A 27,947-nucleotide genomic window follows, 5' to 3' on the forward strand; every position below is an offset into this window, starting at 1 on the left:
CCACTCAGAACATCCAAACAGAAATCTCTTTCTAACACATGAGATGGTAAAGGATAGTTCTTATGCTCGTCTCTTGACAGTTGAAGTAAAACTCTTGTAGCTAAATATGGTGCATTAACTGTTAAGTAGGTAACTGTTTTTGAGCTCATATGTTTTAACTGGATTATTCACTCTCTCCCTTCAAAGTATTCTGAAAGTTTAGTTTGACTCCAGTGCCGGATTAAGCGTTTTTGGAGCCCTTAGATAAAAAAAATTTCTCGTATATTTTTTATTTATTCAAATATAAAAGTATTTATATATCTTTTCATTTAAGAAAGCATATTTAAAATAATAAATTAAATTTTACTTTATTTTGTTAAATTAGAACTAAAAAATAATCTTAACATATATATTTGAAATTGATTTTTTTTAAATCATTGTTTTTCTTAATTTTTTAAAATTTATTTTCAAAAAATCCATTTTAAGGGGGCCATGGCCTAGTCTGGCCGGTTCCACCTTCATTTGACCCTACAGCTATTTCTCCCAAACTGTCAAAATGGAAAAAAGGGTTGGGTCGAGCAGGTGGTGCAAGGAAGAGAAAATGATTTTATTGTTTACCAAAACTGGAAACACACGAAGGAAAAGAGTGTGTTGAAAATGATGTTAAGGGAATATTTTAAGAAGTCATTTATAGTTGTAAGTTTGGTGGTGCAGGTCCTGATCTCACATTTCCAATAAACGGTTTCATCTTTATATTTGCTATATATGTTAAATATTACCTATATAGTAGTAAATAGCCACCTCTCGAGGATTTCGGGTAAGTTATTTCCGACATTTTTGGAAATGGCTCAAAAATATGTCGTCAATGGAAGTTCAAATCTATAGTAAAATGGTAGTAAGAGGAAAATCTTTTTTCCCTTTCAGGTTGTTTTTCCCCAGAAAAAGATTCTGTCCCCTGTATGAAATCCCTCTATACCCTTCCCTCTCAAACGGACCTCTGGAGAACACTCACGCCCACAGGTTTCACATCATTAATTATCTTTTGGGTCAACTTTCATTTGGGGGAAATTTCATGTACACGAGTCTGGCCTATTGGGTAATCCGGCACTGTTTGACTCGGATCAATTAAAATCATCCTATATATCTTCCTAATGTCTGCTACAATTGCATAATCTCGCCTTTCAAAATCTCGTCATAATTTTAAATAAATCTTGTATTACCCTACCTTTATATTGTAAAGAATTCCCTAAGGTTGTTTGTGAGGACGCATTGAACACTACACGAAGCTTTGTAGTACTTTTATCAAGGCAATAAACTCCTAAATGTGGTATATAATATGTTCCTACTTCTTTCTCACACTCTGGTATTTCTGTCATATGACCCACATTTTCATATTCACATAAAAATTCCCTGTATAATGATAATTACTCAGGCTCTTTTATAAGACGTTTCCACAGCGACTCTAATTTTTTTAAGCGCCCTGACCCCCTACTGACACCGTCATTGGCCTACGAATGTTCAATAACGGTTATAAAATAAAATAAAATTTCACACCAAACCAGTTTTTCATTTTTGTAAGCGTTTCAATCTTTAAAATTTTACACTGGAGAATTTCGGGATTTGTCTTCTGAAGCACTAGAAAATTGCATGTGCAGTGCAGCAAAATAATTTCTCGAATACAGCTCGTAAACTTGAAACAACCCATCCAGTACTTAATGCTTTTTATTCAAGCTCTCTTGCACGTTCCTCGAGCTCTCTTATGTTTTAATAAATTATCAACAAGTATTTTAAAGATAGATTCTTAAAACTTCATTGGCAACACATCTGCCACTAGTTGCAATCTATAGTTTAAGTCGGACCATATAACTATAGGTCACAGTACTTTCCTAGCACTTGAGCTGCTCTCTGTATTTTGTTTTAATTAATATTTGATGCTTCACCACTTGTCAAACAAACGAAATTATTTCATATATGTTCATCATTTGATATATGCTTATGAAGGAATTTTTAAAAGATCTTTATACTATTAATAATGTTCGCAGTTCAGTCAAATCAAGAAAAATTTTTAACTTTCGATCAAGGCATGCAAATTGAACCTCGATAAATATTTTTAAAAACGGAGAATAAACTATTATGTGTATGCGTTCATTTCCAACTAAATCACTAGAGATAAATGGATCTTTTCTTTCCTTGATCTCGAAATGGTGAAAAACTAACATTTCTGAATGAAATTTAGTTTTATGTACTAATTGTTCACTACTTATGCAATACATATTTTTATTTAAAAATTAAAACCAGCACTAACTTTTTTCATTGTAGTTTGGAACAAAAAATGTGATAAGCGAGATTTAATTAAAAATGTCGCAGCCCTGTTATTGGCGATCGAAATGGGCTGCAGGTGGCGTAGAGCAGAACTCTTTTCCTATGGCAACACTTCATATGCTTTCCCCAGTAGCGAGTGGAAAGTCATAGAGGAAGGAAGTACGTTAGTTTCTCTCTTGATTTTCATATAGATTACAATCTTTTAACTTGAAAAACTATATGGAACTGAAGACTACATTAAACATAGTTCTAAAGAAAAGTATCATGGAAATTTTAAAAAATATTTTTATTAAATAAAAAGGAAAAATATTAAGAAAGGGGAAAATATCGTAGTACATTCCTATACAACTGAAAAGAAGAGGAGAGGGAAGGGAGAAGGGCTAAAGGCATGAAACCGGTCTCTCCCCAGATGGCGTATTCGAGTGTTGCGATCGCGAATGCTTAAATTCTCCGATTTTTATATTTAATTAGTAAAAAGTACTAAAATAGTCTGATCAAATTAAAGTTAAAACTGTGAAAAAGCCTCAAAATAGTATGAAATAAATTTGAACTTTGGCATTATGTCGTTTTGTTCAGGGGATATTATTATGAACACTACTGGTTTCTCAATGGATGGTGTTTTCAATATAAATGCAAACAATGACAATCTTGAGCTCAATACCTGTTCTAATTTCGGTTAGAAAGATTACAACTGCTTACTACACCTTATTCTGAGAGGCAATATTTTCAAAAGGATAATTTCTTTTTAAACTAAAGAAGTAAATTAGATGATTTCTGACCTCAAATCTGTTGTATTTCATAAGATATTACTGTTATTAAGTAATTCCGGTGAGTTTTAAGTGAAAATTTGTTTAAGTTATTCATAGATATATTATTAAAAAAGATGACAAGGTTGCTAGATTTTGAATAACTCGCTTTTTTGTCAGTCCTGATTTGGCCTCTTTCCATTTGCTTATTACTGTTTGTTCCTGTTGCAAGCTGTGCACCATCTTACGTTAGTGTTAGCACCTTTAGCATTGTAAACACAAGTAATAAGTAATCAAATACCACGTTTGTAACATGACAACAAAATGATCACGTTGTGAGCCAAATGGCTTTAAATTACACCGGAAACAATAACCTGGAAGTATAGGCGGTATGGAGCTTGCAGCGTTCCCTAGTGTATAAAACACCATCCATTACCATGTAAGCTACAATCAACAACTCATCGTAAAGTTATTTATGCCTGTAATTGCTCCCAAGCAACTATCAGTCAAATATTTATTCATATGTGGGAATTTCAAATGAACTAATTTGTTTTAACAGAAAGCCATGGCTGAATCAGAGCCAAATTGTACTCTTAATAATTCTCACGATCATTTTTGCGATGTGAATGAACGCCCTGTTGAGGATATATCATTAGAATTTTTCTATAAACCTCATACGATCACACTCTTAAGTGGGGCTTTTATTGCTGTGTTAGTGTCGATTTCTTTACGGTAAGTTATTATTTTTTAAATTTTATATTTAAAAGACTGAATTACATTTTTTATCGACTACTAAATTCTCAACTAACATTGATCTTGAGAAAATTAGAGGTCTTAAGTATTCCGAAAAATGTATTTTTAGTTTAGTTTTGATATTGTCAGGTATCAAGGTATCTTTCTGAATAACTTTCCTTCTATACCTATCTGTGTTTTCGGGACAAGGAATTTTAAAAATCACAAAATTTATTAATGTCAACCATTAAGAATAATAATGACTAAGTAAATATTTGTAATAATAGTAATTAAACCTATAAACAAAGATAATTTGTGTGTGTAATTATTATTAATAATTTTTTTTTCTCAAGAATAAAATGGGAATAAAAAAGCATGTTTTTAAGGGATGGTGGTTTATTTTTACAAAATGAACAAAGAGGATGTATTTATAGGGATTAAAGGTTAGACAAGGCGGGCCACATTTCTAAAAATGCTTAAAGTGAACACTATCCTGTGTTTTCTTTCACACTTGTCTTTTTTAAAAAGATTTTCAAATTTACTTACCAAGGTTCTCCAAAGTGAACTGAACCATAAAAAACACTACTTAATATTTTAAGTATGTGTCACCTGTCACACCAGTTTTTATTCATATTCAAAAGTAAGCATTTTAAATATTTTTTTTAATAATCTCTCTTTGCAGTTAAAGTATCAATTTGAAACTTGTTTCATACATTTAATTTACAAACATAGGTTATCCCTAGTTAATTTTACAAATCTTTGTAAAATTGTACTTTTTAAAAACACTATTTATAAAAGTGCTTTTTTATTTTTTCATAGATAATACAATATAAATAAAATATTTCTTGTTATAGAAATGTAAAGAATTATTTTTTTGGAAACGCAAATTGAAAAGACATATTTTTGTTAATTAATTCGAATCTTTTATGCCGGGGATAGAATACTTATTAGATTTTAAATTTTTTTTTTATTGATTCCTAAAATATATATTTATTTTGAAGAGAGTTAAAAAGGTATATTTTCCTACTACACTAACTACCATCACCAATTTGCAAAACTAAATTACTTGCAAAAACTAAAAAGAAAAAAAAGAGTGTTTTACTTGTGGACGACTATTAGTTATACTTTTTGAGTTTGTCGTGCACCATGCTATTTTTTTTTTTTAGTTTGTCACAGGTACTGTTTCAAAACTCTTACGAAGTCTAAATCAACCTACTTGAGAGCTGCAAGCTCCAAATGGATTATAAATATTCCTGCTTGTAGCATGAATGTGACAGATTAGAAGTGCACAGCTTTTTTTAAATGAAGGCAACACTAATGTGAGGGGAAAAAAAATCTGCCTTTTGAGACTGCAATAAATTCTATGTTTTAGTTCAGGGATGGGCAAACTTTTTTTGGTCAAGGGCCAAGAAAAAAAAATTATTTTTCGGTGTGCTAAGTAAAAATTTCAGAAATAAAAAAAAAACAATCTGCAAGTTTTAATTTAAATATTTAATGAGATGAATGAAATTACGATTTCATTTTTAAAAGTTCTTTATATTGAGGTTCTAAGTGATATGTACTTACTTTAATGAACGAGGCTAAATGTTTGTCTGTTAGTCTACTTCTGAAATGATATTTTCTAAGGTTCATTGTTGAAAATACTTGTTCACGTATATGAGATGAAACAAACTTAGCACTGATTTTCTGGGCATGAGATATTAAATTTTTGAAACTAGCTTTTGGTAATGATTTGTAAAACTCAAACTTTGGCATATTTAGAAACAACTGCTTCAGATGATTGTTAGATTGCAACTCAATTAATTCAGGCTGCTAATCCTACTTAAGTGTTTCATGATTTATGTTGAAAGGCATGGTAAAAATATCTAATTCTGTTTGAATGGCACTGAAGTCTTGAAATCTGCCTTGAAACTCAAAATTGAGTTTTTTTTCAAGCCAAATTCATAAGTCTCAAGCTTTTCCTTATTCGCAATGGATTGCAAGTTAAAATTCTATCCGAGGGCCGGATAAAATCTTTCGGCGGACCACGGTTGGCCTGTGGGCCAAAGCTTGCCCATCCCTGTTTTAGTCAATTGCTTATTTAATAATTTCATGTCGTTTGTTTGTCGTGTGAAATACCAGTTTTTAAGATCTGTTTGAAAGTCATTGATGTCTGTGATAGTTTTATGTATATTTTTCTTTTAGTAACGATGACAATTTGGAAGATAACATATGGCGTGGAATTTTATGTGTTTGTTTCTTTTTCCTCATAATTAGCACATTAGCCTTTCCAAATGGTATGTATATATATGTTTTCCAGTAGATATTTTATTAGTTGGGTAAATGTTTAGTTGTTGTTACAGATTATTTTGTTACTAATTTTGTTGTTCACTTATTATTGTTGATTGCTTTTTCAGCTGTAGTTGCCAGAGTTTTTTAAAATCCTGATATTTTTAACTGTGATTTGATATCATTTGAAAAATCACTTTTTGTCACTCACAATTTGTAAAGATTTATTCCTAATTCCAAAGTTTTTATTATTAGGTATTATGATTCATAAATTTTTGCCTTTTTGCTTCTATTCCAAAATTTATTTACCTACTAAATTTTTTCCATCATAAGTTATAAAAATAGTTCAGTTTTTGATGTATATTTTTATATTTTTAGAAATTTTAGTTTTCAAGGTTGTGCTGCATAATTTTGAAATAATTCTAATAAATTTATTGTGCTCTCTACCTATTCTATTCTTTAATTTTTTTTTAGTTCAGAGTTGGCAAGTTTTTGATTTATGTTTGCTTTTGTCATGGTTTTTTAACACCAAAAATCCAGATCATTGGTGACATTTTTTATTTTATATCAACTATTTAAAATTAAAATAAAAAGTGTTAGAAATGTTAAAACATTAAATTTTAAATAAAAGTTATAAAAGATATTAAACAAAAAATTACTTAAAATTATTGAGAGGAATAGGATAATGTATTTTTCTAATAATTCTTATCTCAGAATTTTATGTATTTTTAGTCAAATAAATATAATATTTATAAACATTGTCACATTTATAGGTTTTATTTCATTATGTATACTATTATTAATTTTAAGTATTGAATCATTTAATGTGTAGTATTCTGAAAAATCTGATTAGATGAGTTTCATTTATATATAAGGGGGCTACAAATTATTTAGCCCTTGAATTATAAAATTATTTCTGTAAGAAAGAACACAAAAAAATCAAAACCATCGCTCATTATCAATTTTGCTTTCAATCTTCATTTAAAGGTATGTATTACAGCTTCTAAATTTGTATTTGGTTGTATTTTGAAATGGTTATTTAAAAGTATCTGTACTGATTGTAGATGATTGTATATATGATAGATAGTATATATAGTAAATGCCCTGTGATTATCAATACAAATATGACTTTTTAAGAGCTTTAATTATGTTGACCGTTTTGAAACTCATTTTAAAGTCAGGAAATGACAATATATTAGCAATTTTGAAGAAGGAGTAAAACACATTAAGTTATTAGTATACATTTAGGATTTGGGTCTTGTTAAGCAAGGGCAGAATCAACTTAAAGCAGAACAACAAAGTAGGGTTAAATGCAAATCCAAAGCAGCAATCAACCGGGGGAATTTATTTTTAGAATTTTAATAGAAAGAGTCAGAGCAGTGTATATAGTGGAATATGGTGTTTTTATATATGAATCAGCTTTATAATATTGGAGGTAATAAATTATTTTAATTTTTCCAAATTTTTTATAAGATCCCAGGGGTCTGTTTAGAAGAAATTTGGGTCCGTTAACGGACCCTTCACAAAATATCTTTTCATAAAAACGGACCCTTCACAAAATATTTTAACTTAAAAACGGATCCTTCACAAAATATTTTAACTTAAAAACGGACCCTTCACAAAATGATTTTTCTTTTAATCGGACCCTTCACAAATTTGTTTATCTTCATTATTATTTTGTTAATCGAATAAACCCTCTCCAGGGCAGAAAACAAGAAAGATGGATGTAAACGAATTAAGTTTTGTCTTCGGCAGACGATTCTTCCATTATTCGTCCGAAATGAATATTCTGCGTTCAGCAGTATAGGCTAAATACCAAATATTTGTATGTTGCATCTCTAACTTAGAAGCAGCAATTGTTGTTTATTTCTTAAAACTTAATTTTTTTAATTATAATTTTACAGTGTTGAGCATAATCTTGTATGTCTTTACAATTTAAAAACTCCTTGAAAAAGTTTCTTGTTGCAATAACGGACCCTATTTGCCCAAATTCATAAAAGCGGACCCTGGTTGAAAGAATGAGAGTAATTTTTTCACAATTTCACGAAAAACGGACTTTTCACAAAATGTCTGGACAGACCCCTGGATCCTATCCTGTAATAACTTTTTGCATCATCATTAATAAATTATTTTAATTTTGTTACTCATTATGATAATTGCCTATTAAATATTTTATCAATTTAATTATAGGTCCTTTTATAAGACCTCATCCAGCAATATGGAGAATAGTATTTGGTAAGCCAATTATTTCTTTTGTACTATTAGTTTCAATTAAAGTTGTGCAAAAAAAAGTTTAATGTCAGAGTTATACAAAATCAATAGATGACATAACTCTTGTACATTAAGAATAATAAATCCATACATTTTGAGATGACTTGACTCTAGGATGCCTCTTTTTGTAAATGTAAATAATTGCATTTTTTCTCAACTTTATGAAAAGGATTAGAAGATGCATATTGCATTATAAAAAAAAGAGCAATTTTAACAGAATTAATTAAATTTAATGGTATTAATTTTTTCAGGAATTTTAATTGTTCCACTGTAAGGTAAATGTGAATAAATATTTTGTTTTATAGTATTAAATATAGCTATTTATTTAATATAATAAAACAAAATATTTGTGTACTAAGTTTTCTTTAATTTGATTTGTTGCTTGAAATATAATCAATGCATCCATTTGAAAAAAAATAAAAATATTTTGCTGCTCTATTTTTCTTTTTTATTTGATATTCTTGATAATATATAAATTTATATAAAATTTTTCTTTAGCTTGAAACATTTTCTTTGTTATGCCTTCAATTAATGATGTTTAAGAAAATAAATAAAAAACTTAAGTGTTGTAATTTTTATGTTTTACAAGCTTTTTTCTTGCTCTTCAGATCGTGTTCTTTTTTTTTTTTTTTTTTTTTTACTTTTTGAAAAAAGAAAATAGAAAAAGAGTGCATAGTGGGAGTTGGTCTTTTTCTTTTTCGAAGATGCACTTATATTTTGTAAAATAATATGTTTTTTCAGAATGTGTGTAGTTAATTGGCTAATAATGAAAAAATACTTTTCTCTTGTGATTTTTTTCCCGCAAGATTCTATCAGTTTGTTTTCTAATTTTAAGATTTGTTATCCTAATTTCATTTTACACTTCTGGAATTTTCAACTTCTTCCTTTAATTTTTTTTTCTGTTTACTCATTGTATTTCAAATTGTCAAATTTGATAAAAAGTCATCTATATTATGAATGAAATTTTTTTTATGGGATATTAAGTGCGTTTACTTAATCAGGACAAGGGTTTGCATTTTGTTTGGAAAAAACCTGTTTTTTGTGGGATGCCGAAAAAAAATAGAAAAACTGCAGGAAATAGAAGAAACTAAAACAATAATAATTAAACGAATAGTAGTTCAAAATTTAATCTAGTGCAAAAAAAATTTATTTTTTAAGAAATTTTTTTTTTATTTCTTTATTTTAATTTTATACCGAATTTTAAAATCTGTATAGCTTATAAGAATTTATTTTGAATTTTGATTTATGTTAATTTTATTTCCTAAATATTTATGTAAATTTACATCTAGATAAATATGTATACAGTAGACGCTGCTTAATGTGATCACGGTTAATGTTATCAATCGTTTAATGTTATCAAAATAGCTTAGTCCCGTCCTCTTATATCAAAATACATTGAAAAATCATCGTTTATTGTAATCAAATGTTCGTTTATTGTTATCAGTTTAGATGCAAATTTTATTTTCCTGAAATCAATAAAAACAAGAAGGAAAATTTTGTTTTTGTTTAAAGTGTTTTCTAAAACTTACCAAAAGTTCAAACGGGGCTCGTATATTATCTTTTAAACACATGTTATTAGGAGAAGATAAATGTCGTGTTCTTACCACCAAACACCACTTCTTTAATTCAACCCTGTGACCAGAGAATTATCCGCACCTTGAAGGCATATTACAGAAAGGAAATGCGTTCAAGGATCTTCGAAAATATGGAAGACCAAGACGCTGAAGATCTTAATGCGAACGCTCTAGCCAAAAAAACAAATGTTTTGGATGCCATACATTTGTTAACAATGTCATGGAATAATGTCTCGGAAAAAACAGTTCGAAATTGTTTTAGTCATGGAGGATTTTGTCAACCAGAGTACAACAATGCTGCTGTGATGAAAGAAATGGAAGACGTTTTCAATCCCCCGCCCAATATGAATGCTGAGGATTTTGAAGCATGGATGGAGATCGACGAGAAGGTTGAGAATTCTACTTCATTAACTGATGAGGACATTTGCGAAGCCGTATGTGTCAAAGATCAAGCTTCGTCACAAGATTCTGATGCCGATGATGAACCCGAAACTGCTATCGAGGTCTAGGTGTGCAAAACAAAGCCGACGCGGAACACTTTCATAAACATTATGATTATGAGCGATTCGTAAATTACTTGCTTTGAAGAATGCTAAGCAATCGACAATTGATGATTTCTTTTTCAGTTAATAATTAACCTTTTGTATTTTGTATTGTTTTCTGCAGTTCTACTAACTAATGCTAACTACTAAGTATACTAACTAATTTTTTTTCTTTAGTGTACATTAATTTCTATTAAATGCAATAGAGTTTTACAGCAACAACTCCTAATTTAAAATAATTTTTATTTTAATACGTATGTAAAAAAAATCATTTTTTATCTTAAATTTTTTTTCGTTTACTGTATTGTAATCAATCGGTTATTGTTATCAAATCACATTTGTCCCAATGTGATCACATTAAGCGGCGTCTACTGTACTTAGATACTATATGAATATGTATTATTTTTATTATAAATTATTTATAATTTCCCGTAAAAATATAATTTGTATAAAAATATTTATCGATAACTACTTTTAGTATACTATGTAATAATTGTTTCACTATTGATATACAGTATTTTGTTATGAAAATTAGCATTTTGTTTGTAATTATGAATACAATGTGTGATTTCTTGTTTAATATAATGTTATATATACTATAATCTTTTTGTAAAATATTAAAAGAAATTGCAGTTAAGAAATTTATTTTTCTTTCCAATTTTTAATTTTCACTTATTTAAAAATAATTTATTAAATGGATTAGAAATAATGCTATTATTTAAGCTATGTAGGAATTATAAACTGTTCAAAATTTGAATTTAACAGAAGTTTTCTTCCCCTTAGGGTAGAAGAAACTTATTTCCTCCCATAGTGATTTTTTTTATGACTTTTTCTACCATGGAAAATTAATTAATCTTTATTAATTCTTGTAATTTTGTCATAGGTGTAAGTGTAATATATCTTCTTAGTTTGTTGTTTGTTCTGTTCCAAAGATATAGCACCATCAAGAATATAATGTACTGGTTTTACCCAGACCTCTCACAGTTCAAAATTGACCAGGAGAAGGTGAGTTGCATTCTCTATTATTTTACACTTGTTTTAGCATTCCTGTTTTTGAAATGATGCAGAGGCTTTTATTATGCAACAGCATTACTTATATTGGTCCATATCATTTGAGTCCTGTTACCATTTCAGTCTCATTCATTCAGTTACTTAATTTGATTAATCTATTTCGATATAGACATTCCATTCCCTCCCATTCCTTCCTTTTTTTTATTACAGTGACTATGTTTCAATGGTTCTAAATATGTTTTTTGTTTTGTTTATTAAATTATTTATTCATTATTTTATGTGACAGAAAATGATAAATTTTAAATAGTTATTAAGTACTTAAAAATTACTCAGTGTGGAATCCAAATTATTAACATTTACGAGGGTTTGCTCACAATTTTCTCATGAATTAGCAATAAATTTTTTAAGTTTCAATGAAAGCTATCCTTTTTTGTTCCATTATATATATAATCATGTTAATTATTCCGTAACAATGTGTTATGATTTTTTAAATTTATTTTGATTTTACAACGGTCGTTGAACAGTCGACCCAATTTAGGGTTTACGACTACCAATGTTCAACTCTGTAGCTGTGTAATTTTGAACCCAATGCAGAAGACAAGGGAACTCCTAGATCAAGTATTGGGAGAAATTTGCCTTCCATGAGGACTTTTTGAAGGAACTAACCTGCATTTGCCTTACACAGAGAGGAATACCATGAAAACTTTCCACTCTTAGCCTGACTGCAATGGGACTCTAACCCATGACCCACTGAGGATATTTCTTCATCAGCACTGTGGTCGATGCAAGCCTGAGAGCGGAATTCATGTCGGCCAGCCATCGCTGGGATTTGAACCCGGGCAGGTGACTCATTGGCAGGTGAATGCTCTGTTCTCTGAGCCACCATGACTCAATGCATTATGATTGTAAAGTTTGTTGCATGCATCTATACATGCACATTTAATTCTAGCAAGAAATTCCAACCTAAGATTACGTTTGTAAATTACCACCATTTTAAAACAGATAACTTACTTATTAACTCTTAAATTATTGGTTTCAGGTTATTAAAAATAGGTAATCATTCTATGTTTATTTGCAGGAGTATGGAGTTAATTGTTCTGACATCACTGTTGAGAGAGTCTGGGGTCACGTGGATGTTTTTGCCTTTGGTCATTTGTTTGGATGGGCAATGAAGGCATTACTTGTGAGGCAATATTGTATATGCTGGACTATAAGTATCATGTGGGAAATAACTGAAGTAATCTTTCTCTCTTTTTCAAAGTATTATTCTAAATTCATTATTAATTTATGTTAAACATGCAATTTTTTGTTAAAAAGGATATCAAATTTATTTTCTTTAAAAGAATTAGAACTACTTTTAAATTCAATATATTTATCTAAAATAGATTTATCGAAGGGACTATTTTAGATGACTTTGTTTTTTCTTCTTCTTTTTATGTATATAAAATTGTATTTAAAAATACATTTTAGCTAAATTTTAGTCATTTTTTGTTAAATGTCTTAAAGTTTATATGCTTATAAAATGTAAATTTTTGTGATAGTTGTTTGCTGATATTTCTTTAATAAATTTCATTAAATTATTAAACTCACAAAAACGTCTTTTTAGTTTCTCTTCAAAAAAATTTAAGAAATATTTTACTTTTGATGTTTAGTAGAAGACATTTGCTTGATGTTGTAGGTTTAAAGAAATAAACAATACAGCATGTTGTATTCATTGTTTAATTGTATTCATTTCCTTTAAATTTTACTAATTCTATTTTATGCAGTTCTATAATCATCAATCTTTCATACATTTATCTTTTCATGTGAAAACATTATTAAATACATTATTGGACATATTCTACTATGAGCAGACTGAAGAAATTCTTCACTTTAGATATAAATTACATTCATCTGCTTATTTTATTTTTATTTTGCAACTGTTGTTGAACAGCTGACCCTATTTAGGGTTTATGTCTGTTGACGTTCAACTCCATTGCCTTGTAATTTTGAACCCAAGCCAGAAAACAAGGGGATCAAGTATTGGAAGAAATTTGCCTTTATGGTGGACTTTTTGGTAGAACTAACCCTCATTTGCATTACATGGACAGGGAAACCATAAAACCTCTCACAATTAACCTGATGGCAAGGGGGCTCTAATCCAAAATCCAACCACCACTGAGGATATTTTATGTCAGCACTGTGGTCGGTGTGAGCCAGGTGCGGAATTCGTATTGACCAGAAATCGACAGGATTAGAACCCAGTTCATCTCATCGGAAGGGGAGCGCTCTATCCTCTGAGCAACCATGGCTCTTCATCTATTTATTTATAACCGTCGTTGAACGACCGACCCAATTTTGGACGTTACATTTACTAATGTTCAATGAATATATATATATATATACGAGGCCTGTCTAAAAAGTATCCAACCTTAATTTTCCCCGCGCAAAGTAGTGATTCTAAGGCTGCGCCATAGTGCACGGTGGAAGGAGGGACCTTAATGGACATGTTTGAATTTTTTTCACCGCATTCGCTTGTGCAAGTCGCTGACTGGTGGTCGCCAAGTAAGATGCTGTTCGTAGTGTTCGTCGGATTTAGTTTTCTCGCAAGATGACTGAATGAATTGAGCAAAGATACTGCATCAAATTCTGTCAAAAGCTTGGCCAAACAATTCGTAAGATTCAGCAGGTGTTTGGAGAAGAAGCGATGGGTGTAACACAAATTAAAGAGTGGTTCAACCGATTCAAGGACGACCACACATCAGCGGAGAGTGAGCAGCGTTGTGGCAGGTCCCAAACTGCTCAGAGTGCAGCTAATGTTGAGAGGTTGCGAAATTTGGTGTTGGCAGATCGTCTTTTGACAGTGCGGGTGATTGCAGAAGAAGTTGGAGTGAGTAAAGATTCTGGACATGCAACTTTGTGTGAAGATTTGAAATCGAACCGAGTGGCCGCGAAATTCGTACCCAAGTTGTTGTCGTCGGAACAAAAAGACCTAAGAAGGCTAAAGAAAAGATTATATCTATTTTTTTTCCAGTTTTTTAAATAAAATTTCATTCATTTTATATATATATATATATATATATATATATATATAAACTGATGTTTGTTATTTTTTACTTATTATTACCCCCCTTTTTTTCATATGTCTATAATTTTTCTTTGTTTTATTCTTCATTTTGAACTTATATATACATATATATATATATATATATATATATATGTATTTATATTCTGTTTACTTTTATCTCCATAGCATGAGACTTTTTCTCGAGAAGTTTTTGTGATAGCTGGAATGTATAATCTTAAATTCAGTTCTTAAAATAAAATGAGCAAATAGTATCTTTAGTTTGTGTAAAACACATATACTTTATTCTTACACATATACTTTATGTGTATAACACATATATTTAGTTTATATTGTAAAACACATATACTTTATTCATCAAGTCTTTGTTTAAGAGAAATTTGTATGATTTTATTTCCATAGCAATTCAATTCTTAGTATGGAGGAGTTTTGTGATAGAGGGAATATGCAATGCTATGTTTATTTACTTTTTATTGGTTTAGTTTTGTGATGCAGATTAGGGTAATAAATATAAATGTTTTATTTTGTGCAGGTGGTGTTCTCACATCTTCTTCCCAATTTTGAGGAATGTTGGTGGGATGCGATGATTTTAGATGTCCTCGTTTGCAATGGTTTGGGAATATACCTGGGAATGGCTGCTTGCCGTTATTTTGAAAATGAAACTTACGAGTGGGAGAGCATAAAGTAAGCGTCAACTGATTCTTGCTTTGTCACTTAAATTTCTGTCAAATAGCTATAATTTGAAGTAAAATAACTTAATTTGTACTATAACTCAATTTTTTTCATGATATCATGACCCCTTGTCTTTAATTTCATGCTAATTATTTAATTACCCTTTTATTTTTAATATCTAATTATGCAAAAATTTTCATGAAATCTTGACCTTTAATACTTATTTCTGGATTTTTTCATGAAGTCTTGACCCTGTTATCTTTATTTTCATGTTGTTTGTTCTCAACTTTTTCCTGCAATTTTAACCAATTTGACTTTCATGATAATTCAGAGTTCCTCCTCTGAATAAAAAAAAGGTAGGACGTCATTTTGAAAAGGGCACTTAACACCATACACTCACTTAACACCGCTTATCACTGTAAAAATTTATCAAAATGTGTAATATTACATAATAACTGAATTTTACCCTCAACAATTTTTAAAATATCCTCTTTACTGTTTTATGTGTTTATTTCAAAAAGTAATTCTCTCTCATTATCAAAATAAGAGAAAAGTTAGTCGTTTATAAAAAAAAGGCATGCTACAAGGCAATATCTGTGCAAATATTTTTTTTTCTTCTTTAAAAAATGTAAACTAACGAAAAATGATTAATTGATAAACCACTTAAAAGCTTTTTTCTATAACTTAAACTGAAAATTACAAGAAAATGAGCATTTAAAGGTGCATTTTTTTTAAAAAAAAGGTATTTATTTAAAAAATAGTTTTAAAATTTAAAATAACTTAAAAAATTTATTAATATCCTCCTTCCAAAAAGAGTTACTTATAAAAGTTTAATCAGTTGAAAATAATCTTACCCAAGTAAATATTTGTAATAGTAGTTAGAATTAAACCTATGAACACAAATAATTTTACTAGTGTGTAATTATTATTTAAGCAGTGAATTGAACTTTTTTTGAAATTGATTATGAATCAAAAGGCAATGTTTTTAAGGGATGGTGGCTTATTTTTACACGAAGGCAAATAGGGCTCATTTCCTTTAATCAAAGGGCAAACAGGATGGACCCCTCTTCAAAAATAATTAGGGTGAACATTAAAAATTCTTTGCTACTTTTTTTTTTTTTTGTAAAGTTGACTGGGATCTTTTATGGCTGAAAAAACGACCACGGTCAAACAGTTTTATTTTTTTAAAATTTTATTTATTTTTATTAAAAAAAAGAATTGTGATCTTTTATGGCTATATATATATATATATATATATATATATATATATATATATATATATATATATATATATATATATATATATATATATATATAAATATATATATATATATATATATATATATATATATATATATATATATATATATATATATATATATCAAAATGAAGAATAAAACAAAGAAAAATTACAGAAAAATTTCTCATCTCTTTTTTTTTTTTTTTTTTTACAATCCAGGCAAAATAGACTTTACCTTTCAAATCAAGTTGAATCAGAGTAAGAGAAAGGGATAACTTCTGTATGGGATGGGTCAACTTGTTTTCTTTTGTCTGTATTGTTTTGAATTGTGAAATGTAATATTTTAGTTTATTGCATGGAAATTTAGAAATAAAATAACGTAGATATCTGCATTTATCTGTAACGCACTAAGTACTTAACTTGCTATTAAAGTTTGTAAGGAAGAAATATTTGTTGCTAAATATGTCTAAGCAAAGATTAAAAACTCTTTTATCTTGAGAGATATCTTCCTCGTAGAAAACGGGCACTTACTTATCCCTGTTAAAATTTATCAAGTCATGTAATAACTGAATTCGATCTTCAATTTTTAAATTATCCTCTTATACTGTTATATTTCACAATGTGATTCTCACTCATTATCAAAAAACATATAAATTTTAAACTTTTGAAAAATAATTAAAGGCAAGCTCTGTGTATAATTTTTCTTGAAAAAAGGTCTCTTCATTGGAACCAATGGTTAATAAAACAACGTTGTCCTGAAAAAAAAGTAGTGTTTTTAAAGGATGGTGGCTTATTTTTAGAAAAATTGCGATGAAGGATTAAAGGGCAGGTTTATAAGGATTAAAGGGCAGGTTTATAAGGATTAAAGGGCAGACGGGGCCCTTCAAAAAATACTTAAGGAGAACACTGCTTTTATGAATGATGTGGGTAGTAATCCATTCTTAAAAAAGATGATGTAGCTCTGAACAGGGAAATTGCCCGTTATAAATTTTTACAATTTTTATAACTATTTTAGTCTAAACTAATAATTTAGTTTGTTTAAGTTTTTTATTCAACTTCAAAAAAGAAGCTTCCTCGACTTTGTAAAAATATGTGCATTGATGTTTTATATAATATAGATTGTATGAAATTGTTTTTGTATTTTATTACTTTTGATAAGTGATATATATTTTTTATTTAACTAATTTATTCTATTGATTTTACTTTTTATAACTGCTAATTTATTCTATTGATTTTTATTATTTTTTTTAAATTGACCATAATAATTTCAATTTAAATTACTAATTAAAACTGCTTATTTTTTGTTAAATACCAATGATATTATTTTAGGTCAATTCCAAGTGCTACTGGAAAAATTCGCAGGGCTATTTTGCAGTTTACGCCTGCTAGGTAATTCGGCATTATATAAATTTATTTAAGTTTATTGCTTGTGTTTAAAGTCAGTCTGTTTTTTTACATGTGTCAATGCTTGATTTAATGACCCCTGTTCCTCCTGTGAAAACGAGCTTTATAACATGAGGTTGTTATATTGTGAATGCACAAAAATACTATAATTATTTACTCATAGTTAAAATTGAATAGATTTTAACAAAGCATTGATTTATTTAAATTAGGTAACTTTCATAATAATTGACAGTAAAACACCATTTTCTTTCTTTGTTAATAGAAACTTTTGAAATTGCACTTTATTTGTGAAAAATTCGTTCGAAACATGGCCTTGGTTTGTAGTAGATATTTTCATTAAATAACACACTTCAAGATAAAAGTAATGTTTTATCTGAAAAATAAATCTCACAAGAAGACTCTAACTTTCTGCGTTACATTAAGAGGAAAATTTCCTCCCTTGGTTAGCCTGATGGCAAGGGGACTCTACCCCATGATCCGTCTACCACTGAGGATATTTTTACGTCATCACTGTGGTCGGTGCAAGCCAGATGCAGAATTTGTATCGACCAGCCATTGCTGGGATTATAGTCTAGTTCACCGCAATGGAAGGCGAGCCATTAGTGCTCAACATTTCGGAATTGGAATTAATAAAATATTCAAACAAAAAGAGTGTAATATGCAAAGTAATCTATATTTTATTAAGTATAGATCAGGCCCACCAAGGTTAAGAATCTACAGCAATGATTCCCAAATGGTAATTGTTCTGGTCATTGATGGTTTGCAGCAAAAACTATCGTAACTAATGTTCATAATTTCTGTATTAAATTCTTACAGCTTTTACAATAAAAATGGCATTTGTTTTATTCCTCTATCATCTTTTACTGAGATTTCTAATTTTGAAATCAAACGGTCCTTTATTGAGCACCCTGTTTATCAATTGCACTTTTAGATAAGTATATTAAAAGTAAAGTTTTTTTAATGAATTTCTTTTTCATGTCTTATAGTTGGACTCATGTGAGGTGGCTGGATCCTAATTGCACTTATATGAGGTTTTTCGCTTTAGGTCAATTAGTGTTATTTTGGCTTGTAGGTAATTTTTTTTTCAGTTTTGTTTAAAATATTACAATTGATAGTTTTGTATTGGTAATGTTTATTATTTGTTAAATTCATGCAGTGAAATTTCATTTTATATTATTTTTGTATTAAATCATAGCTAACTTATGATAAGAAAACATTAAATCTAAATTTAAACTACAATCATAGAATTTCTTCACTTTACTCATAAATTTTACTAGATGTAATGAAAATTCTAAGAAAGTTGAGTACTAATTAATGTAATGTATACTAATTAATTTTAATTAATTTAAAACTACAACAAAAGCTACACACTTGTTAAACCAAAACAAAAATTGCTTTTATTTTACTTGTTCTTCTGATAAAATTTAATTTTCATACTTGGCAGTGGGCTAGTTTATTTGTTAATGAAATCAATTACTTTTACAAAATATTGCTAATTTTCAAACAAATAAAATTTTTTAGCAATGAATTTTAGTAATGATCAAATTAAATTTTTTAATAATGAAGCAATTTTAATTGTTAGTATGAAATTTATTTTACATTTTATTGTTTGTTAAGCATTGATTTTGTAGTACTCCTCTTTTTTTCTTCGGGTAAACATACGTCCCTAGTGATCATTCCATTTTTTTGTTTCTTGTCAGACTTGGTTTATAACAGTGTTTTATTCATATTAAACTTTATGTTTAGCTAAGTGCAGTCATTTAAATTTAGCATTCGTATTAATCTATAATTAAACATATTGTATAATTAATATTAAATGAGCCTTTTTTGTATATTTTAATAATTTCAGTACATATATTTTGTAATTAAGTAATATATTGATGTCTCTTACCCATTCTTTAATTCCTAATACAATAACAGTTCCCATTTTTTTTTTAACTAACCAGCAATTTAAAATTTTTTCCCTGCATTGTAGATCATTAAGAAGAACTGTTGTAATATATTTGTTTCTTCTTTAGGTGACAGAATTGAACACCTTCTTCATCAAACACATTTTTGAAATCCCGCCTGGTCATCCATTAACAGTTGGAAGGATTGTTCTTATAGGTCTTATTGTAGCTCCAACATTAAGGTGTATATCTAGATTCTTAAGGCTATTTTCTTGTACATAGGACCCTTGTTTATAGCTACCAACTCTACTAGATTTTGTCAGATTCGCCCAGTTTTTGAACATTTTAAAAAATTCCCTTAATTTAAGTGAGTTTCTTAAATATAATCCCTATTGAAATAGAATTTTTACACATTTTATTGTTCGCATAAATATTTAAGTAAGTTTGATTAATACTTAATGAAGCGAGCCTCATTTATACTCACCAGCTTAAAACTTTTCTTTTTTTTGTTCTAAGATTTTCCATTTATTTTTATTCAGAACTCCCTTCTTAAATTAATTAAAGAACCTTTTAGCTATCAACAATAAATCACTTGTCTATTACTATTCAAATTTATGAGTTAACAGAATAAAAAAAACATTTTAAGTTCATTTAACGTCAATTATAAATGGAAAATATGGTATACCATGTATAGTTATTGCTGTGACAACGTTTTTGTATTTTTATCACAATAAAAAGAACCTAAAATTCTCTATAGGTAAAATATTAAGCAAATTAGGCAACAATTATCACAAAATTTGCATTATTTCGTAAAATTTACTTGATTTTTTCCTATCCATGTTGGCAGCTATGCGTGAACTATGGCATGATTAGTCTTTTTCAGTTGTGTAAATTATTTTTAAAACATAGTGTAGGAGGGATAGGTAACAACTATGTCAACCTTCATGTATGAAAAGGTACCCCAACATAGAAACGAGTTATATATACTAATGAACTGGAATTGTATTTTTGTAGTGATACACACACTACAGATAAATATTGAATGGTCATTTTACTTTAAGATTCATTTTTGATAGACTTATACCGTGAAACCTCTCAGGAGTGACCACTCTCTGTTCCATAGTAAAATGGTCATTGATGGAGGTTGGTCATTCTTAGAGGTTCCCTCCATTAACTGTGATTGGGGAAATGTTATTGATTGTGCATGAATTTTTGCAAACGATTTTAATTTTAGTCAGTATCATTTTCTTGGGTGCGGAAATGACACTTGCGTTAGCGTCGTGAAAACCAGATCAATGAATAAAATTTAGTGTCATTGGAAGTGACCTGTACTTATACAATTAGGTGTTAAAATTAATTTACCAATTATGAATGATAGAGCTATTTTAAATAGATAAGCAATTATGTTTTTTGTTTCAATTTGCATTTAATTTTATATCATAAAAATTCGTAAGCTTTAAGTAATAATAAGGTTGTTTGAAATGCTTAGTTTTTTTTAAATTTTTTTTTTTTAAATTAACTTTCAGCTCTAAAAATAAATCAATGATAGCATCACCTTTATTGCACTTTGACTACAGCATGAGATTGTCGATCTTTTTTAGAGATCGTCAAAAAGCCACTTACAAATATTTTGAATACATTTAAATTTATTTATTTGTTTTGTTAATGTTTTTGGTTTTGCTGTTTTTTGTTTGTTTTTGTTTTCACTTATTTGATCTTTTCTGCATTTGGTGTGGAGATTTGCCCGGTCGCTGGGGGAGATTCTTAGGTCTTTCTTAAAGGTTTTCTTCCGCATATAGAAAAAATTCTGTGGCTCCCAAAAGTGGGTGTAAATAAAAGTGGTTGCTACACAGAGGTGGTTTCACTGTAATTAACTACTGAAAAACTAGACTAAAAACAAATCTCAAAATAAATTTTATAAAGCTGCTTTTTATTTGTATTTATTTTGTTTAATATACCTAATATTAGTCAAAATAAATACAAATAAAAAGCAATTATTACGATAATTTTGATTTGCTTTTTATTTTGACTAATAATACCTAAGAAGCGTTTGTATTAAATTTTTGCTTTATTCTTAGTTTGCATTCTGAAGATCTACAGGAATAAAATTTTTTAAATATCATTTCAAAAGTGCTTTAATTTATAACACACTAATTACGTAATAAGTTTGTTTTTTGAAACTTTTTGATTTTAATGAAGAAAGCCAATAAAAAATGTCAAACAATTTCATATTAAAATGCTCTGTAAATTTTTAAATCTAAAATTTCTTTAAAAAGAATAATTTAATTTAAATTAACATAATATTTAATTTAGTTTCCAAAAAAATCATAGTTTTAATGTAAAAAAACAAACAAATTTGATTTAATTTGAAAGGGTGTGATTAAATAATCAAATGTACACATTGTGTGTTAATTGTGCTGAAAATTAAAATGCTTCATTTTAGGCAGTACTATAGTTATGTAACTGATCCAAGATGTGAACGAGTTGGAACCCAATGCTGGGTGTTTGGGTGAGTTTGAATTTGATTTGTTGTTGTTGTTTGAATTTCTTTTTTTAGTGAAATAAACCCAATTTGTGTATGTTCCTGTAAGTTAAAGTTAATTTATTTTTACCTTTGTTACTGAGCATTAAAATTAAAGTCTCTTATTGCTTTTTTAAAAAAATGATATTTTTGTTTTTAAACAAAAAATGAAAATGTTCTTATTGGATGTTAACTGAAACATATGTTTCAATCAAACACTCAAGAATATATTTTTAATTTATCAAAAATTAAACCAAATATTTAATCGAAGGCTAAACCGGATATTTAATCAGCAATTAAATTAAGGGGAAAGTAAACTAAATAAAAACTAAGATTATTCTTTAATCAAGAATCAGAAAGATGCTTTATAAATTTTTAGAATGATTGTAATTTCAATCACCTGTTTATACATTTTACATTTCATTGTATGTAAGATAATAAATAAACGTTTCATATTTTATAATTATTTTAATTTTAGAGGCCTATAAAAACTATTACCTCTTTTAGGATTTAAAAAGTTACCCAGAATCAAATACTTAAGAAATCATTTGGTTCTATTCCAATAAACATTTCTTTATGAAATCTTTAAAAGAAATATTTAGCAATTTTAAGGAGTTAACATAATAGAACAATTATTGAACTACAAATAAAGAATTTTTTTTCTCCTTTCCTTTTGTAAAATATGTTTTTTTCTTTCTTCGGTTGCCAGTTGTGTTAACCGTGTTAAATTTTTTTCAATGTTAAATGTTTCTAAATTTAATTCTGAAGTATTTTAAACTCTTAAGTCTATCATAGCTGTGTCTAGATTTTTTTTTTACTGTAAGTTATTTATTTAAATTTTTTCTTAAGTATTTTCAAGAATAAATTAGATAATTAAACAAAAAAATCTTAAAATAGAAATACAAAAATGTATGTGAAATCCATTGCAAATAATTGAAAAAAAGTAAATGAAATTTGAGCAAAAAAAAAGTTTATGCCTGAAGCATATATTTATATAGAATATTATCAACGTTTCAATAAGAATATTAATGCACAATTTTTTTAAAAAATTGTTTGAATTTTAATTCATATGACTATGGATCAAGTTGTGTAATTTTAAATCGTGTAAATACGAGTTGGAATGTTTGGACGGTACTTAATTTTTAAAAAAAAAACTTGACAAAATATGAATCTTGATGATTTTAAAACAAGTGAATATGAATCGCGATGTGCAGTTTTAAATCACCTGAATACAGATAACAATATGTAATTTTAAGCTGCGTGAATACGAATAGCGATGTGTAATTTTAAGTCAGGTTTACGTTGGTAGAAAAAAAAGCTTAAAGAATTAAGATTTTTTTTGGAAATTCGAAACTTTTCTTAAAAAAGCAGAATTTTATTTTTATTGAACTAAAATAAAATGTGCAATTGTGTATAAAAATTCATCCCTGTATTTTTACTCTGTCACTCATTTAAATGTCCAAATAGTTTAAAACACAGCTGTGTTTCATTTTTTTATTGTAAATTATTTATTTAACTATTTTAAACACTGTCATACATTTTAATGTGTAAATATTTTGAAGCACACTTTTTTTTAAGCTCTGCCACTTTTTTAAATGTATAAATTTATTTTTTAGGGCAATAACTGTGACAGAAGCCATAATATGCATCAAATTTGGTCTCGAATTGTTTGCTCGTGCAAAAATAATGAATATCCTTACGTGGTTGTTTACTATGGTGAGGCTGAACTTTTGAATTAATTTGTTTGATTTAATATAAAGTGAAACAGCAATAATTTTACCTTTACTTTCCTTTTGCTTATTTCAGTTTGTAATGACCTTCGCTTGTCTGGCCTTTTGTATTTACTATGAAACCAACCTAAGAAGCGAAATTGTAAGTTAAATAGTAAGAATTATCAGTTTTTTATTTTATTTTATTGCATACACACAGTAATGCTCTATTATGGCTGCAAGTTTGTTGCATGAAAAAATACCAAAACTCTTGGAAAATTTGTAAAACAATTCTGAATTTTGCAGGAACATAAATTTTTTTTTCTAATATATTCACTGAAAAGCCTAGAAGTGGTACAAATAATAAAATAAAACCTAAAAAGTAATTAATTTTAATTTTATGAATTATATTAATATCCTAATTCAAATGAACAGAATTTGGGAAAAAAAACTATTTTTCATTTTTAATCAAATATTTATTTGTCAGCATTTCCACATGTTTTTTTTTATCATGAAGGATAGAGAAAACTCATTGCAAATTTCAAAAGAACATTTTATGTTGCACATAAATATTGAGCTAGAGTTTGCATATCATCTCTTTTCATTTCTTTATTTTGCAAAATTAAAAGGATTTTTTTTTCTTTTTAAAGTTCTTATAGTTTCTATAAATACCTACAAATTTCTACAATTACTTATAAAAAAAATACTTATTTGCAGCTTTTTTTTATTGTAAATTACTTTTTGTTTAGGTTGACTCCAGCTGATGCAATATTGATATTTTCATTTAAACTGACAGAACTTGGGTAAAATATATAGTAAATTATTTTGCATCGTTAATCAAATATTTGTTTGCCAGTATTTCCACATGTGTTTTTAACACAAAGGATTTAGACATTTCATTGCAGATTGCACAAGAACATTTCATATAAATATTATGCGAGAGTTTGCATATCATGTCTTTTTTCCTTTATTTATTCAATTTGCAAAATTAAAAGGATTGTTTTCCTTTTAAGGTTATGAAGGTTAAGGCACTTCAATTTTGCAATGTCAATGTTGTCAGTATAGTGCACTGTCTGCTATTACTTCCCCAGGTCTGAAGCTTGGTAAGATTAAATCCTCCATCAGGGCCCGTGCTAAGGGTTTCAAATTATTAGCCAGTAAATCAGTCAAATATCTAAAGTATTCGGCAATTTTCAAGTCTTCTTCAAATGCAAATCTTAACAATTTCTTCTGATTCATTTTTTGCCATAGAAAACTATTTTGCAGTAGTTAATTTCACAAATGCATTATTAATATCTCTGGCTAAAGATGGACAACAGTTATACACTAAGTAGCCAAATTATTATGAACACCCCCCTCAATATACTGTTGAACCACCTTTAGCTGTAATACTGCATGAATTCTTGGCATAGATTCTATGAGATGTTGGTAGGGGGAATTGGACCCCAAATACGATGAACTTAACTTTTCAGTCCCGTCAAATTGGACGGTGCTAGATGGATTGAGATCTGGTGATTGTGAGGGCCAACAAAACATGGTAAAGTCATCGTCATGTTCTTCAAACCGTCTGAGGACAATGTGAGCTGTATGACAAAGAGCTTTGTCTTGCTGAAAGTATGCGGCTACTCTCGAACATTTCACGAGAGCAGTCGTTTAGCTGATACTAGTTCCAACACCTCAAGTGCCTACAATCATCCCGCATTCAAACTCTGTTAAGTTACGTTTTTTGCCCATATCTCCGCGCATAGCACAGTGCAATTGATGGTTCACTTGCAGCTATCTTGCCGTCTATCGGCGACACCGTGATGCAATAAATTATTTTGTATAAATAATTTGGCCGCTCAGTGTATAAAAATAGCATACGATTCCTAAAGGGTCCCAAAAGAGAAAGAATAGGGTAAAGCCGGGAGATTTTTATCAATGTGTCAAAAAACAGTAAAATGTTCAGGATTTTATTTAAAAATTCAGAGGAAATGAATCGGATACCCTTTGTCTTATAATGTACATGTTTTGTCTTTTTTTTAAATGTTTATTTTCGACTCTAATTGTAAGTATAAGGGATTTATAATGTCAGGGGTCTGTTTAGAAGAAATTTTGGTCCGTTAACGGACCCTTCACAAAATATCTTTTCATAAAAACGGACCCTTCACAAAATATTTTAACTTAAAAACGGACCCTTCACAAAATGATTTTTCTTTTAATCGAACCCTTCACAAATTTGTTTATCTTCATTATTATTTTGTTAATCGAATAAACCCTTTCCAGGGCAGAAAACAAGAAAGATGGATGTAAACGAATTAAGTTTTGTCTTCGGCAGACGATTCTTCCATTATTCGTCCGAAATGAATATTCTGCGTTCAGCAGTATAGGCTAAATACCAAATATTTGTATGTTGCATCTCTAATTTAGAAACAGCAATTGTTGTTTATTTTTTAAAATTTAATTTTTTTAATTATAATTTTACAGCGTTGAGCATAATCTTGTATGTCTTTACAATTTAAAAACTCCTTGTAAAAGTTTTTTTTTTTTGCAATAACGGACCCTATTTGCACAAATTCATAAAAGCGGACCCTGGTTGAAAGAATGTGAGTAATTTTTTCACAATTTCACGAAAAACGGACCTTTCACAAAATGTCTGGACAGACCCCTGAATGTATATTTTATTATAAGAACAAGATACAAGGTCCGGCTATTAATTTCCAGGACTAACGTAACTGTAGGAGAACGAAAAGCCGGAAGATGGCGCTAATGATTGCATATTGAAGAGTGTTTTCTTGCGCATGTGCAGTGCAATCGGCACCATACTGAAGTAAGTGGTTCTCATAGAAAGGCGCATTAAAACGTAGCTCTTAAATTCCTATTGTCGATAGTGAAAATGGAGCAAGAATAAACATTAAATGTTGCTTCAAATTGGGCAAGACAGCTGCAGAAACCTACAAATGTTTTAAAGAAGTTTACGGCGAGGAAGCATTATGTCGCTCCAGAATTTTTGAATGGTTTAAACGCTTTTGAGACAGCGCGAAAGCGTGGAAGATGATCCACACACAGGTTGGCCGCAGTCGTTACGCACGCCGGAAGAAATTGAAAAGGTTCGCTTCCACACATTGCGTTGAATGTGAGGCGATTCTTAGCCCAGCATGGTGTCGTTGAAATGCAGCATCCACCATACTCTCCAGACCTAGCACCCGCAGACTGTTTCCTAAGCTGAAAAATTCTCTGAAGGGGACAAAATTTCAAGATGTCGAAGCCATCAAGAAGACTGTAACGTCACTATTAAAGAGCATTCCAAAAGAGGACTTTAAAACTTCGATCCGAAATTTGCACTGCCGAGCACAGACGTGCATTATGGCTGATGGGGGTTACTTCGAATAATATTAAATGGCTATGTGTTTAATTTTATTTTCTTCTGAGTTATTCCATGAGTTCTGGAAATTAATAGCCGGACCTTGTATAATAGAACAATTAATAATAAAATTCAAGGATACAAAATTGAACATCCATTGTCGTAAATCCAAAAATGGGTCGGCTATTCAATGTCGGTTATAAAATAAAATAAATGCTGTCTAAACTAGATTACATTTTGGTTTTTCTCAAGTTTTTATTTCTTAATTTTTGTATTTATTGTCTATTCTTTTACAACTAATTTTTAAAACATTAGCATTGGTTTTGTATCATCATTTTTTATTTATTTGTAGGTAGCAGTCACTTCTAAAGATTCTCCCTCTGCATCACCTGTTAAGAAAGCCATTGTAAAGTCGAATCGTTAATCTCATTCTTAAAATCACTAGACTCGAAACTTAAATCAATAAATGGACCCATGAACTGTTAAATTCAATGCAGCCTTGTCTACTCCTTTATCATTGACCACATCAGTTTTGAATCTCAACTTATTAACATTCCAGAAAAGTGTGTAATCGGACAACATATGAGTTATGTGTCGCTCATAAATAAATAATCATAATAGATAGCTATGCTATCTTTGTCTTTAAGTAATTACTAGTCA

General features: G+C 29.0%; 1 protein-coding gene across 1 annotated transcript; it reads left to right on the forward strand.

The window, feature by feature from the left end:
- Positions 1-3,520: 3,520 nt before the first annotated feature.
- LOC107450880 (phosphatidylserine synthase) lies at positions 3,521-27,937 on the forward strand. Its single transcript, XM_043051421.3, has 13 exons — positions 3,521-3,779; positions 5,964-6,055; positions 8,238-8,282; positions 11,318-11,439; positions 12,524-12,682; positions 15,042-15,193; positions 17,751-17,810; positions 18,812-18,893; positions 19,844-19,956; positions 22,158-22,223; positions 23,852-23,951; positions 24,042-24,107; positions 27,640-27,937. Exons 1-13 carry the CDS (start codon positions 3,613-3,615, stop codon positions 27,709-27,711), a joined length of 1,296 nt encoding a protein of 431 aa, XP_042907355.2. The 5' UTR covers positions 3,521-3,612; the 3' UTR covers positions 27,712-27,937.
- The last annotated feature ends 10 nt before the right edge of the window (positions 27,938-27,947 follow it).

Source organism: Parasteatoda tepidariorum, chromosome 4 (genome assembly GCF_982258835.1).
Source record: "Parasteatoda tepidariorum strain Cologne lab strain chromosome 4, Ptep-v5.0, whole genome shotgun sequence".
Lineage (NCBI taxonomy): Eukaryota > Metazoa > Arthropoda > Arachnida > Araneae > Theridiidae > Parasteatoda > Parasteatoda tepidariorum.

Bases quoted from the DNA above. Each gene is read 5' to 3' on its own strand.
- LOC107450880 (XM_043051421.3), top strand. From the start codon at position 3,613: ATGGCTGAATCAGAGCCAAATTGTACTCTTAATAATTCTCACGATCAT. The intron at 12,683-15,041 runs GTAATCTTTCTC...TATTTTGTGCAG, and splicing joins TCATGTGGGAAATAACTGAA to GTGGTGTTCTCACATCTTCT. The intron at 19,957-22,157 runs GTGTATATCTAG...GCTTCATTTTAG, and splicing joins ATTGTAGCTCCAACATTAAG to GCAGTACTATAGTTATGTAA.